Below are 14260 nucleotides of genomic sequence, written 5' to 3'. Positions count from 1 at the left end.
ACAGCTCTCATGATGCCACATTGGGAATTACACAAGAAATATGCCCTACAGAGACACCTCATCCTGTGTGTATTTTTATTAACTGTTCTCCCAGGCAACATTTAAAAAGATATTTCCTACAAGATAAGCGTATTTGCACGTAACTAAGGCATGGGAGGTCCATTTTGCAGGGATAAATCCTCATTTCCAGTGAGGTTTCCATGTCTACCCTGCACATTGCCACCTGATCACCTGGGAGCTTCCAAGGGACAATGGGGGCTTCACCCACAGCTTTGTAACCCACCAAAGCAGCATCTGCTGAAACACTAGCAGCAAGAATGCTTACTGAGGGATGCCCTCAGCAGACCCAGGTCAGAGCTCCAGAACAGGCACTGCCAGCTTGGCTGAATGCTTGTCATTGGGAAGAAACAAGAGGAAACAGATCCCATTGGAAGTGACATTGAGATTATGGAGCTATAGTATTAAATAATAATAATGTACTAAATGAAGCTAGGTGAAGTTCCCAAGAATCAGATTTTAAGTGATTTATTATGTAGAAAAATTAATTCCTTTTCCCCAAAACAGCAGCAGGCCTCACTAGCACTTAACACTTGTATAACCTTTTGAAGCAAGGAATAAAGTTATATATAAGTAATTATTAATCTAGACTGAAATAAACATAAATACTAGGTGCTGCATTTAAACTGGTTTATTACAAGCTGCCTGCATGGCAGCAACTTAGAGATCTTGCCTCTGTTCATGGGGAACTAAGTTTATTTTTCTAATACTTTTACAAGTAGTAACATTTGCTCTAATGAACACATCCTTAGCCACATGAATACTTAAAAATAAAAAAAATGCAAAGAAGTTCAGAGCAATTTGCAAGAAGTGACTACTTTTAACTATGTCTCTTAAAAGACTTAATTCTCAAATATATACCAGGAAGTGGAAGACATCTATATTAGAGATACATAATTACAGATGTATTATCTGTAAAGAGATAAATAAGTTACCTTTAAATTAAAATTTAAATACCACTGCAATTAGGTTTAGGACTATAAGTGCACAAGAGCCTCCAAGCAGATATAAGTAACACTCTATTAGAGGATATTTGATTTTTTTTTTCTGTAACATGCCATTAAACTAACCAAAACAAACAACAAAAACACAGCCCAAGACCTTATACTTACACTGGCACGTAAAAAAAACCCCTATTTTTCTTCTCTAAAGGAGACAGCACAGCTATTTTAGCTGTTCCTCTGAGGAGTAGAAGCTGACTGAACTTCAGGGTTTAAATGAGCAGAGGGCTCTTCTGCTGGAAAATCAGCTTTACAAGGTACAGTTGTTGCCACTCAGCCCTCAGCTGAGAGGGACCACCCCCTGCAACCAGGTTCTGATCAAACATCAGCCTCCTGCTTCCTGGCCTTTTTACTTTTTTCCCTCACATCTCTCCTGCAGCTGTTAAATTAATTGCCCATAATTTCAGTGCAACTTGAAGTCTCCCTGCTCTTCTCACTATTGTTTAAAACAGCAAGGAACATTGTGATATAGGTTATTGCTGTGTCAAAACTCTGGCACCTGGGATGTTTCTCACTTCTATTAGCAGTGAGCACTTCCTGCTTTTCCCACCTACAGCAAAATTTCAAGCATGAGCAGATCTCTGCTAATTTCTGAGAGTTAGAACAGGGAATCTGGGAACTGTATACTTTTCATCACTCTCACCACTTTTGAAAGGAAGGAAGCGTTGAAGTCTCTTGAGTTGATAGTGTATTAAATAGTATCTCTGTTAGCTGTCAGCTCTGCCCTTGGTTATGTGAAAAACAAATAAAAATTGTCATTAGGACCCTTAACTAATTCTTCCTTTTTGTATTAAATTATCAAGACCTGTACAGTAGAGCCTGCCTGTCTGCAGAGCTGTGTGGCTCCTGCTAAAGTACCTTGTAGATATCCATTCTTAGATGGCCACGTCTCCTTTCCAGCCTGCAAACTGGAGAAAACAGTTTTACAGCTGGTCTTTTCACCTGGTGTTTGCCTCAGACTTGTCCATTGCTGGGAAAAAAAATTGTGGTGCCATCCTGTGGTTCACTGAACTTCAGAAGTAACACTCTTCCTGAGATTCTTACACCTTTCAAAATTTTGTGAATTTCTACTCTTTCCTGATGCTTTCAAACACCCCTCCCCCCACATAATATATCTAAATTTTGCTTATAATTATCCCTTGAAGCTGCTTTTCTTTCACAAACACACTTGTGAAAACTGTAGAACCTGGACCTGGCTGCAGCGTTGCTCACACGTTGGTCCTCAACAAAGTCCCTGTTACCTCTCTTCTTTGAGGCATTTACATGATCTCTGACAGACTGGATTTTCTACACCTTGTTCTCTCCCTCAAGTAGTTCTCATTCTCAAGTCTAGAGAAAAGACAAAATGCTTCTCCAGCAAATCTGCCGTGCTTGAAACGCCCCCATGGGTATTGTGGTGCTGAATGTGCAACAGAACAGTTAAATTAATTTGGGCCAGCAACTGATGGCCTCTCTAATCTTGCACCTGGTTTACACCGGAGACTATCTCTTCCCTTCAGAGCTGCACCATGAAAATTCACCTTCCCAGAGAAGTTGAAGACAACCATACTTATTGTAGGGGGGTGGACTAGATGACTTTCAAAGGTGTCTTCCAACCCAAACTATTCTATGGTTCTGTAAATCAAGGTCTACTATGAAAATAAATAACACTGAAAAATATGTTTGTGTGGCATAAAATGTATTGATGGATTGCAGTTAGGTTTGTTTTGGTCAATAGGTTTTACAGGGCAAATATGGAGCTTGTACACAAATTTCCCCTCAGTCTGAGTGCGATATATGGGGTTAAAGTCCAGAGTCAGCTTTGAAAGATCACAGAAACACAAAAAAGCAGCCCAAAAAGAAGATATTAAGAGGTCATATGGTTCAATCGTGTTTGGGCAGGGTCAGCTGGGGAATGAGTCCTAAAAAAGGATTGTCTAATCTATTCTCTGAGTTTCTCAGTGATAACAAATCAACATCCTTCCAGTGCAAACTATATTTGACTTTGCTACTGGTTGAAAGCTTGCCTTACTATGCAACGTACTGCAAATGAAATGCAAAATGCTTTGTAATTTCCTACTTTGCAGGCTCTGCCATGACATTTCACAGCCTTTTATGATGCTACAGTAGCATGTAGGAGCCAGAAGTACACTGTGCTGCTCAGGTACCATGTGCTGCTCAGGTGCCAGACAAAAATGGGATGTATTTCCCAGAGAGTCACCAAACTAACAGGGGAAAAAAAAAAACCCCAAAGGCAAAGAGAATAAGCAAAGGTCGTAAGTTCTGGGAGATTTATACCTTGACAGCACCAGTGTTTGCTGACCACCTACACACACGAGAGCTGCACTTTTTTTCTCAGGAGCAAGCCATGGATCACTGGTGTCCTTACCAGCAGTAAAAAATACAGGGGCACAATGACTGTATCCTATATTTCCAGGAAAATATTTGGGAAAGTGCATGGTGGTCGTGATGCAAGTCAGTGAGGTAAGTTTGACGCCACTGATTCAAACTCCAGCACGCAAGAACATTTTCCCCTCACCTCAGCACTGAACTTCAATGCCAGAAATTAGCTTTTTATCGCTTACAGTGTCAGGATATGCAGGCTGTGCCCTTTAGATCATCTCGAAGAATAAGAATAGGTTATGTTCTTTCTAATAAGGGGTCCTGCTGCTATGGCAAGCTTCCCTCTACTTTTCTCACTCAGAGTATTGATTACATGCCAGAGCCACTTCCTCCTCCAGGTGAATCAGCTGAGAAATGGCAGCACTGACAATGAGTGCTTGGTGCACAGCTCATCCTCCTGAAGTGCCACAGTTTTTTAGTGTGCTATGATCCATAACCCAATTATAGGCTGCTGCATTTTTCAAGAGTACGAGCTCACATGTGCCCACACACAGACGCAGTTCTTTCGTGAATGCAAACACTCTCAGTACCTGCACTGCCTTACCAAAACATTGCCTCTTGTTCCTGTTTACAAATAAACTGTGTCCCACACACCATCCTAGCAGTGGTTGGATTTCTGGCAAGGGTGAGATGGCCATCTTCTCATAAAAACATGGCAAGAAAAAGCTTTGAAGGGAGAAGCTGAGTCTTTTAAATTTTAATCCCTGAAGTAGAATTGACAAACCTGGAGTTCTTTGTTCTGCATGCAGACTCCTTACAGATTTCCAAGGAGATGGTTTTGAAATACACTTCTGTTTGAAAACCGAAGCAACTTGGAGTCACTGCTCATAGTAAAAATAAATTGATTTAGAGCTATGAGTCACAAAGGCACAGACAATTTAAGGGAAAAATTAAAACATTTTGAAAATAAAAAAAACTCACAAAAAGCCCCAAACCATTATGGAAATGCAATTTGAGATTGGGTTCATTTCACCTGATGTGAAAGGTCAAGGTCAGCTCTCTCTTGCTACAAGTTGTAGTTAAACTCCTGACTTTTAGACACCCTGGTGGCACTGAGGCATCTGATGGTATAGCAATAAAACAATTTACTTTAAGATGATGCTCTCAAGATCCTGCTTTTTTTCTTGAACTGGTGTTCTCCTGTCCTCACAGCAAGGCAGTTCAGATTTTGCTCTGCTCAGTTCAGCTCCCTGCTGCTCTCCAGGCAGCCTCAAACAAGCCCCAGTCTCTACAAGGATTCCAGTGGGACTCAGAGTACAGCCAGGTTTGGAAGAAAGACAGACTCCAGCAACACCAAGTCAGAGTCACTCAGATTTTGCAAAATGGTCAAAAGACAAGAAAACCTAAAGCTGTTTTCCTACAGTGTGGTAACATCTTTCTCTACGCCTCCCATTCTTCTCCTCCCCAGATGCAACAGGAGGGGCTGAGCTGGTTTTCCCCCCTGTTTCTTTTGTGTTATCTTGTCTCATTCCAGTGGCAGGAAAATCAGGATTTATTTTCAGTGCCAGACACATTCTAGTTTTCATACTACAAGGAGAACCATCCTGAAGAGATACTTCACACTGCCCAATCCCAAAGGCAGGGGGTTAATTTTCACAGGCTCAGCTGAATGTTTTGATTCCAGCCCTGTGGTCTGTGCATAAAAGGAAGATCTAAAGTCACTCCAGACAGGAATAGGGGAGTAGCTTTACCTTTTCCAAGCCTCTGCATGTTAAATGTCTCCTGGATGAAATGTACAGCCCCCTTCTAAGGCTAAGGGTTAGGCAGCATCAAGAAATGTCTCTGATCTGTCAGAGCACAGGGAAAAGAGCAGGGAAAATAAACTTCAGAGGGAAGTAGATGCAAGTAGAACCCCTTCTACTGGCTAGGATGCATCAGGGCATGGCCTTTTAAAAAAGATGGAGCTCGAACAGCAGTCCCCAGCCACCACAGGAACTGCTTGAGACCAAAACCTGAACTTCCCTCTGGTTTCTTTCCTCTACACCAGCACAGGCTGCAGCTGATGGCAATTCTGTACATTCAGTGAGCAATTCTGTGTGGCAGGGAACAGGGTGGTACCACCCAAAAGCTGGACAGCAACTGCACTTTCACTTAATAATGTGCTATGGAGCAGTGTCCACAGACACACAGCACAAGGGAGGAGCTCAGAGTGAGCAGCAGCAGTGCCTCTCTGCACATTCATCCTTGGACTGCACATCCTTGAGCCAGTGCTTGTCACACACATGGCCTGAGCTGGATTTTTGTCACACCATGGGCTGGCCCTGTTCGTGAGGCTGCTGCAGTAAAATTTCCATTGGTCAATCTTCTAATCAGCAAATTTCTACCTCCCTGTTTGCTTTGCTTCTCCTTCTGCTTCCATCAAGTTTACAAAGGAAAAAGTGCAGGAGGAGAGATGAAAACCCTGGCTACAGAAAAGCAAGGCCAGGCATCAAGTGTGATTAACTCTGCCTGAGGACCAAACCCACTCTCCATGACTGCAGTGAGCTCAGCAATCACCCAGAAGTATGACTTCCCTAATCCCTTCCTTTTTTCTGTTCACTGTTTGACCTATTCAAGCCCTGATCTGGGCTTTTACTCCAGCCAATCCATGACACAGAAAAGTGTTTCTGACTATTAGGAGTTCAGGGTTTATTGGGAATTTTTGGTCTTCTGTTCTCATTGCTGAACTTTGTACTTTTACTTGTGTGTAAGAAAACTAGATGCAAAAGATCATTAGGGAATCAAACCATAGATTACATCCTCTGAATGTATGCAAGGAATAACCTCAGCCTGTAACACTGTGTAAGTCGCTTTTTTCTTGATGCTGGTGAGTAATTTACCAGCTTTTCCAGCTCCGACAATGGATACTAATCTGATGTATTGCAGATTATCCTGGGTAAACTCTCACCTTCTGTATTAATACCCACTCTGGCTGTGATTATTGATCATCCAGCAGGAAGGTGATGCATTGCAAACACACAGGGCTGATGTTGATGTATTCAGGAGGTGTTCACCTGGTTAATGGGGTGCATCTCCAAGAGCATCCATCTTTCAATCATTTCAATCATGACTTCCTGCAAGGCTGCAGGTTTCCCTCAGGAGTCATCAGACCTTCTGCTTCTCCATCTACAGGGCTGACAAGAGATCACTTCAGACTCCTCCGCCCCGCCATGGAAGGGGAGGGCACCTCCACTCCGAAGATTTAAAAAGGGACCCCTGGACATGTAGGAAGGAAATCTGGTGACACATCATCCCAAGGAAAGAAGACTGAAGGTTTGTCACTGAGATAACTATGAAGGTGAGAATTTTTCAGTGTGTAGCTAACATCTAGTTTTGCAATTAATGCTTTTTTTTCATGTGAGTGCAATATTTAGGAACTGCAGGAGGGTTTAAGAAATTTTCCTTAAAAATAATCTGAAAGAAATATACACATAGATATATTATGTGCATTTTAACCAACTGCATTAACAGCCTCTCAAACCCAGGAGGAAATGAACCACTGTGAAACATGAAGTTAGGTGCTCTGGTGCCCATCACTGTTATCAATACATGAATGACAACATGGTTTGTGTAAACAGGCAAAAGTGCAACTTGTGCACAGAGGATTCATGCTCAGTGCTTCCTTTTGCATGCGCTGCATCAGTGAACAAACTCCAAAAACTGAAAAAAAACTGTCCTGTGACTTTTGTTAATCATGGTTGGTATTGATAGGATGCTAAATTTAAAATATTTTTTCCTTTATTTTTTAACCTGAGGAAGTAGAGATTTTGTGTCTTGATTGGTTTGCTTGTTTGGAATGACAAGCCTCCTACATTTCCTTGTTGTCTTTGGTTTGGTAAAATCAAGATAGATTTTATACCATCTTTACTCATTAGTTTGTCATTTCTGGAGGATCTGATGTCCTTGTAAATAGGAGCACAAAAGGTGCTTGCCTGGATGGCAGTTCTCACCAGGATGGAATGGATTTGAGTAAAAACAATGAAGTTCTATTTAACATTAATCCTCTGATCAGATCAGTGTGCACGGAAACACCCCCTGAGCAAGAGGAGGTTTGGCAGCAAAACAGGGACAAGGCAGGAGCTGGGAACACCCTCACATTTAGATGTGAAGCTGGGAGGATGTGCAGATGTGAAAGACTTTTCCTGCAACTTCTGGTTCTCTGTTATGCACAGGAGCTGCATAAACTCACAGCATCTGCCCTGGCCCTGATCCTGGCAGCTTCCTTCCTCACCTTCTCCTGGAGTGCCCCTCAGGTGAGCACAGGCTGGAGCTCATGAAGCTCGGAGCTTGGTGCTGTTTAGTATTTGCACAAATTAGCAAAGGCATGGAATGCTGGAATGCTGACATGTCTCATTTTATTTTATTTTATTTTATTTTATTTTATTTTATTTTATTTTATTTTATTTTATTTTGTTTTGTTTTGTTTTGTTTTATTTTATTTTATTTTATTTTATTTTATTTTATTTTATTTTATTTTATTTTGTTTTGTTTTGTTTTGTTTTGTTTTGTTTTGTTTTGTTTTGTTTATTTTATATAAAGGCTCATTTCCAAAGGAGAAACTGGACTCCTCAGGCCATGCTCTATTTGAAGGGTGCACGTGAGTCCCGAGCTCTTTCCATTTTGAGATCGTTTTCTCCACCCCTGGGTTACTCTTTGGCTCCACACAAGCAGGAGATCCTGAGGATGCTGTGGGTGTAGAAGTTTTGAGGCTTGCAGAGAGGATATGCTAATTGCATGGTGCTAATTATGTCATGGTCACACCTTTGGTCCCTGTACAGGCCATTCACTTCAAAGTTGGACTCAATGGTGCTTTTGGGTCCTTCCCACTCAGAATATTCTCTGATTCTGTACTTAGTTATTTTGTCCTTCAATCCAAAATCATCAAATTTATTTGGATTCAGAATCCAAATGTATTCTGAATTGTTGATTTAAAATTAAAAGATATCAGGGAGGACAAGTATTAAGGGAGGAAAGAAAAAATTTCCTGTAAATTAGAGAAAAGAGGTCATAATCCTGAGAGAAATACAAAATAAAGACAATATAAATTACAATACAAAATAAATATAAGCTCCAAACAACTGTACATATAATCGAAAGTTCTAGTGACATTAATTTGATTATTTCTAGTCATAAAAGTGAAGATTTTTACCCTTTTTGCTATTTTTAAAAATTCTTCCAATTGAATAATGAACTGTGTTACTTCCCTAGTGAGCTTTTTATCATTTTTATTGATGAACAGGAAACAATGTGATTTTATTTTGTTAGTCTGGGATTTGGGGTGGGTTTTTTTCTTTTTTTAAAGAGAAATACAATTTAAAAAGCAATACTTTACAATCCAGCAAAGGTATTGAAGGCTCTTGACCATATACTAAATTGAAAAGAGTCTTTTAGGGATTATGAAGTAGGAATTACAACAAATTTGGGGGTGGTTTTTTTTCACCCTTCTCCCACTGCTTTTGTAGAGGGACGTCGCTTCATTGCAGATGAGAGCCAGAGGAAGGACCTGTATGACAGAGTGCAGCTTGGTGAGTCCATCATCACAGGGCTTGGAGCCCATCCACCTTCCCCAGGTTATGGGAGAAATCCATGGAAATGGGAGGGGATTTGCTTTCCTGGAATCACAGCCAAGGAAACTAAACCCCCTTTATTTAGTCCCTTCATTCCAACCAGCACATGACAAAGTCTGACTTTCCTCTCTGCTGCACCTGTGTGATTTCATTTACATAATTTCCAGACTGACCTAGCTGCTAAGTGGGATTTTCATCAGTGCTTTTGACTTTTTGCACTGGAAAAAAACCCAACAAATCAAGCTATTAATTGTGCTGGAGCGACAAATAACAGAAGCAGAAAACATCAATCCACAATAGGCACTGTTTCCGGAGGGAACAGAATGTCATAAATAAAGTTAGGAACTTACAAAAAAGGAAAACGTTCTGTTTACCTTCTGAAGGACTTTGAAATAACCTCCCTTTTAAAAAGATTGCTGATCTCTCCTGTGTTAATTATCAGGCTGTTACAATGTTACAGAGTGAAGGAGACAATATTTTCTTGTCTTTGAGTCTCTAGTTATAGAAATAATAAAAAAGCAAAGAACAAAGTAAAGAAATGCCATAAGACACTATCAAACCACGCATCTCTGATTTTTTCATTCTAGAAACACGCAGCCATAAAACAAATCCTTTATCTCTTTCTGAAGCTACTGCACTGTTCATTAGTTCCTTACAGAAAGCACAAGAAGGTAAATGCACGTTTAGTCTTACTAATTTTTTTAAAGTGGTTTTTCGGTATTTCATTTACTAGCAATTTAGCAAATTAATCTAAAAGATCTGTTTTGAACTGAGATACTGTTCAACAGAGTACCCTTTATTGGAGTGTACATTTACACAGATTACAACATGAGCCACATAATGATAGCAGGTAAATATTTGTATATTCTGCTTTTAATTTTCTCTTCAGATGTTTTACTGGTTTGGATTCATGGGAATGGCTATTTTTAATTGATTTTTCCAACCCAAATTGTTACTGGGGTTACTTTTTCTATAGAATATTGTTTGTTTATGAAAATTTTATTCCTCCACTGGACTTGGTGCAAAAGTTTAAAAGAATCCATAAGAACCTCAGGAGAGGAGCTGTTGGTTTTGCATCACCAGGCTGGGACTCTGAACCTTTGCTCTCCATTCCTCTGTCTTTAAATGTCTCACCTCTTCAGCTACTACAGACTTTTTTTTCCTTTTTCTTTTTCTTTTTTTTTTTTTTGAAATGGAGCTGGGGGCTCTGTGCTCAGCCCTCTCTTCCCCTGCCTGGCAAAACTCTGAACAAAACAGAACAAAAAATCAGTGGCATTTTGGAGAAAGGCAGATTTAAAAAATAAGCACAGTGCTTTGGACAAAATATATTAATACTTCTAAAGTTAAATCAGTGAAAGTGTCATTTGTATGTCCATAAAATCCTCTGAAGGTGGATTTTTACAAATTTTACTGGTATCTTCCTGCCTGCTGTTGCTGTAGCAGGGGAGATGGACAGCAACTGAGAAAAAAGGGTGAAATATCTGAGAGAGATAAGAAGAACTGGCAGCTTGTTTGAAAAAAACTATGTGGAATAACATTTCCATCACTGTGGTAGGAGATAACCAGTCAAACTTGGGTAAGCCATGCACTTTCACATCAGCTGATTTTGGACTTAACTGAGGGCAATGTACAAATGAAGAACAAATCCATTATTTTCTTCAACATGAAATTTTTTTGGCATGTGATAACTTTCCCCTCTGGACATGGTTTGATATTTTTGTTCTTCAGCAAACAGAAAAATTCCTACATTATAAAATGTGAGAAGACATAATTGTTTTCAGAGATGCTGCCTCTCTTAGCTGAGCAGTCACGCTGCACTAAATCTATGCCTAAGGCATATCTGAAAGCTGAAAACTTTGGCTGGCTGAACTTTCCTTCAGCTACAACTTATTCCTGCCCATTGTGTCTTGTCTTACAGTGGAAGAGGAAAATGGTGATCACCCTGGCTACCTGGCAGACAATCTATCAAATTGGTGAAATTATTTAAAATGTCTTTAACATCTGTACAGCTTTGAGCCTGAAAGCATAACTTGTGTAAGTAGAGTGTTTCATCCATTCTCACTGGGTTTTCCAAAGAATAAGGTGTTTTCACAGTGCAAAATTTTGAATGCAAACAGATTAAAAGGTACTGGTTCAGATGAAGAAAGTGTCTGTAAAGTTCCTGCTTTCTTTAGAGCATTCTGTATGTCCCATCCAAAAATTAAAATACATGGTACCATCTCACATGAAAAGATGATTAAAACAATCTTTTTGGACAACCACTTAATTAGAAAGTTTTTTCAATTGTCATTGGGAAACTTTTTACCACCTTCCACTCACTCAATATTGAATCTTTTTAAACTCTGATAAAGACAGGTTCCATTACTACTTCACCGGTGGCCCTGTAGACTGCTGATGGTCAATAAATTCAGAGAGATATGAAAACATTCCAGCTATCTGTGACTGCAAAGCTGGTGATTTTTTAGTTTTTTGTTTGTTTGTTTGGCAGACATCAGTCAGCATAGAGAATAGGCAGCAGCACTTTTTGCCCCAGTTCACTCCCACAGAAATACTCTGAATCGTCCTACTGAGAAAGTCCCAGCACATAAAGACAGTTTGGGGACAGGTCTTGCATTATCAGGGCCTCATTAATGACTGCATTGTGATTGTATTTTTTTGCTCTTTCCTTCTGAGTTGTAGAACTGGAATTATGCATAAATCTGTTAATTATCATTCTGTGCTGATAAGGATGTATTATTTATGTAGTTCTGTGGTCTTACTGGAAAGCCCTCTGTAATTCTAATGTAATTAAAGAGTAGCCACATGATTTCTCTGTCCAAGCAACTGTTTCATTTTTTTAACCTTCTACCCTAATCACACTCTTCATCTTTTAATGTTAAATTCCCCTGATCTTTCTCATAACACTGCTAATTAAACTATGATGTTGCTTCTCCTCAACCCAAAGAAACACAGCTGAAGGAACAGAGGAATTAATTTGTTTCATGGGGTTAAAGGCACTTTCAGTCATTGTTTATAATCTTTATCACTTCATGGAGGAACATAACAGGTGAAATCAAAGTGTCCTGCTCTGTTCACTTTTAAGCACTACTTTATCTTCCAATGGCAGTGTGTGTTGTATGAAAGAACACATCCTTGATGAACTTCACCTCAAGGCCAGTGGAATCCACCAGAACCCTTTCCCTAATTTAGTTGTCCTTTGTCTTGAACATATTTGGAATATCTCAGGTGCATCTAAGTGATTTTCCAGCATGTTTTACAGGATCATCAGTCCATGCTCAGACAGAAAATAGTATGGAGTCAGAGAACATAGTCCTAGAATGGCCTAGTTTGGAAGGGACCTAGAAGATCATCAAGTTCCAAATGCCCTGCCATAAACTGGGACACCTTCCACTAGAAAACTGAAAAGTTAGAGGGGTTATACATATTTTGGTTTATCAATGTCTTGAAATTTATATGCCCCTGCCCGTCCCAGTGATACAGAAACTGTACTCAGCCTATTCCTAGCTGACAGATTTTTGTGCATGTTCCTGATTGAAGGTCTCAAGCTTAAACATTTCCTTTACGAATATGATGAAACAGAATAAACCTTCTGCCTTGCTGGTGAGCTGTATGTGAAACCCCACTAACTTCCATCTGGAAGACAATACCTTATGTAACAGGGAGCTGCTACCAAGTTTGTCAGGTGTCAGTAGCTGTTGGGAGTGTATGGCATTTAATTTAGGCAATCTGTTGCTGTGGCTGAATGAGAAGCCGTTCCCACGGTGCTATAAATTCAACATACAGAAGTGTTTTGCTGTAGATAAATTGCCTTGTTAGTAATTGTTAATCCTGGAATCAAGGCAAAACTAACATGAGCCCAAGGCGCGGGGCAGAGGTGGCTTTGGCCACTGCAGGACCTGAATCTGAGAATTCAGATTAGTCCTATCTCAAAAGCTGTGCATTTTCTAAGACCAGGAGGGTGCTCAAAGCATGGGAGCATGCTGAAACACACACAGCTTTTCTGCTTTACAAGACAGTTTTGAAATACATGCAATAAATACAGATTTCTCGATTTATTTATAAAAACATCAACTTTAAATCAATATGCCTCTTATATGGTATTTCTTTGGGACTCTCAGCCATTACATCTTTTGACTCTGTAAGGGAGCTCTCATTAGGAGCACTTTGTGGAAGAAACACAAAATGCAGTTGTTCTCCACGTAGTAAACTGTGTGAAGGAAAATATTTGCAGTATCTTTGCTTTCACCACTTTTATATGAAAAACTACTCAGTGTTTAATTACCTTTTAAACGGCTAGAGAAATAGTGACTCCTGTTAATTCCAAATAAGTTTTTACCATAAAAACTGGAACCTGACTTCTGAGAATATTCTTTCAAGTATCTGAATTAGCTCAAGAATGAAAGTCCAGTTTTAAAACTGACTTTAGGTAGGTGGCCAAAAATACAAATAGGCACATTGTCACTTTTCATCCTAAATGGCCTATAGTCTGAACCATGTCATCAAACATTGGTTAAGTAAGGTAGGAGCCTAACCAAAGTTGGACATCTAAGCTCCCCCTGGGATTGACAGGAAAGGTAAATACCTCCAAATCTTACATTGTCCTACCTGCTGAAGGACACGCTGAACAAAGTCCTGGATGTGCAAACGTGAAAAACAAGAGATTGATCTCCTTCCTAATCATGTCAAGACATTATGTGCTTCTGAAGAGCCTGTTCAGGAAATCTCTGCATCTCTAGGAGCTGAAATACTTGTAAAAGCTTTCTGTAAGGCAAATGAAATGTTTAGTTCTTCTTGTGAGGATCAGTTATTCCCCAAGAACTTTGAAGTCTCAGCTGCATTTCAAAATGGTATCTGAAAGTTCTTCAGCATTATTTGTTAGGATTAGGTCCCTTCTAGAAGAGAAATAGAGCATGGGCTAATAGAAATTATTTATCCTTGAATGCTGTCACACTGGTCTGTGACTTCTTGTCTGCAGGGGAAGGTGGTACTCAAGGAAATTTTGCCATTCACTTTAGCTAAGTTACATTAATTTCCTCCCAAACCAGTTTGTTAACAAACTTAGAATCTACAACAAGATGAAAATAAAAGAGACATACCAGAGGAATCAGAAAATAAATGGTCTGCTGTTTATTGTGGGTCTAAATGACCTCAGAAAGATGACTTTATTTATCTCTAAAATTCAAATGCCCACTACATAAGACTTTTTATATTGTTTCACAGGATGCATGTTTTACCACTGGATCAAGAAACTTCTGTGTGCTGTAAAAAAGTGTT

The 14260-nt window shown here is 39.7% G+C and overlaps 1 protein-coding gene across 1 annotated transcript; it reads left to right on the top strand.

The window, feature by feature from the left end:
- The first annotated feature begins 3506 nt into the window (after positions 1–3506).
- SPX (spexin hormone) lies at positions 3507–13127 on the top strand. Its single transcript, XM_015626975.2, has 6 exons — positions 3507–3521; positions 7592–7672; positions 7959–8016; positions 8882–8944; positions 9574–9657; positions 10905–13127. The coding sequence occupies exons 1-6, from the start codon at positions 3507–3509 to the stop codon at positions 10961–10963; spliced, it is 360 nt and encodes a 119-aa protein (XP_015482461.1). The 3' UTR covers positions 10964–13127.
- Positions 13128–14260: the final 1133 nt, after the last annotated feature.

Source organism: Parus major, chromosome 1A (assembly GCF_001522545.3).
Source record: "Parus major isolate Abel chromosome 1A, Parus_major1.1, whole genome shotgun sequence".
NCBI lineage: Eukaryota > Metazoa > Chordata > Aves > Passeriformes > Paridae > Parus > Parus major.
The sequence above is the reverse complement of the archived record's forward strand: the minus strand, read 5'-3'. Positions and strand labels throughout refer to the sequence as shown.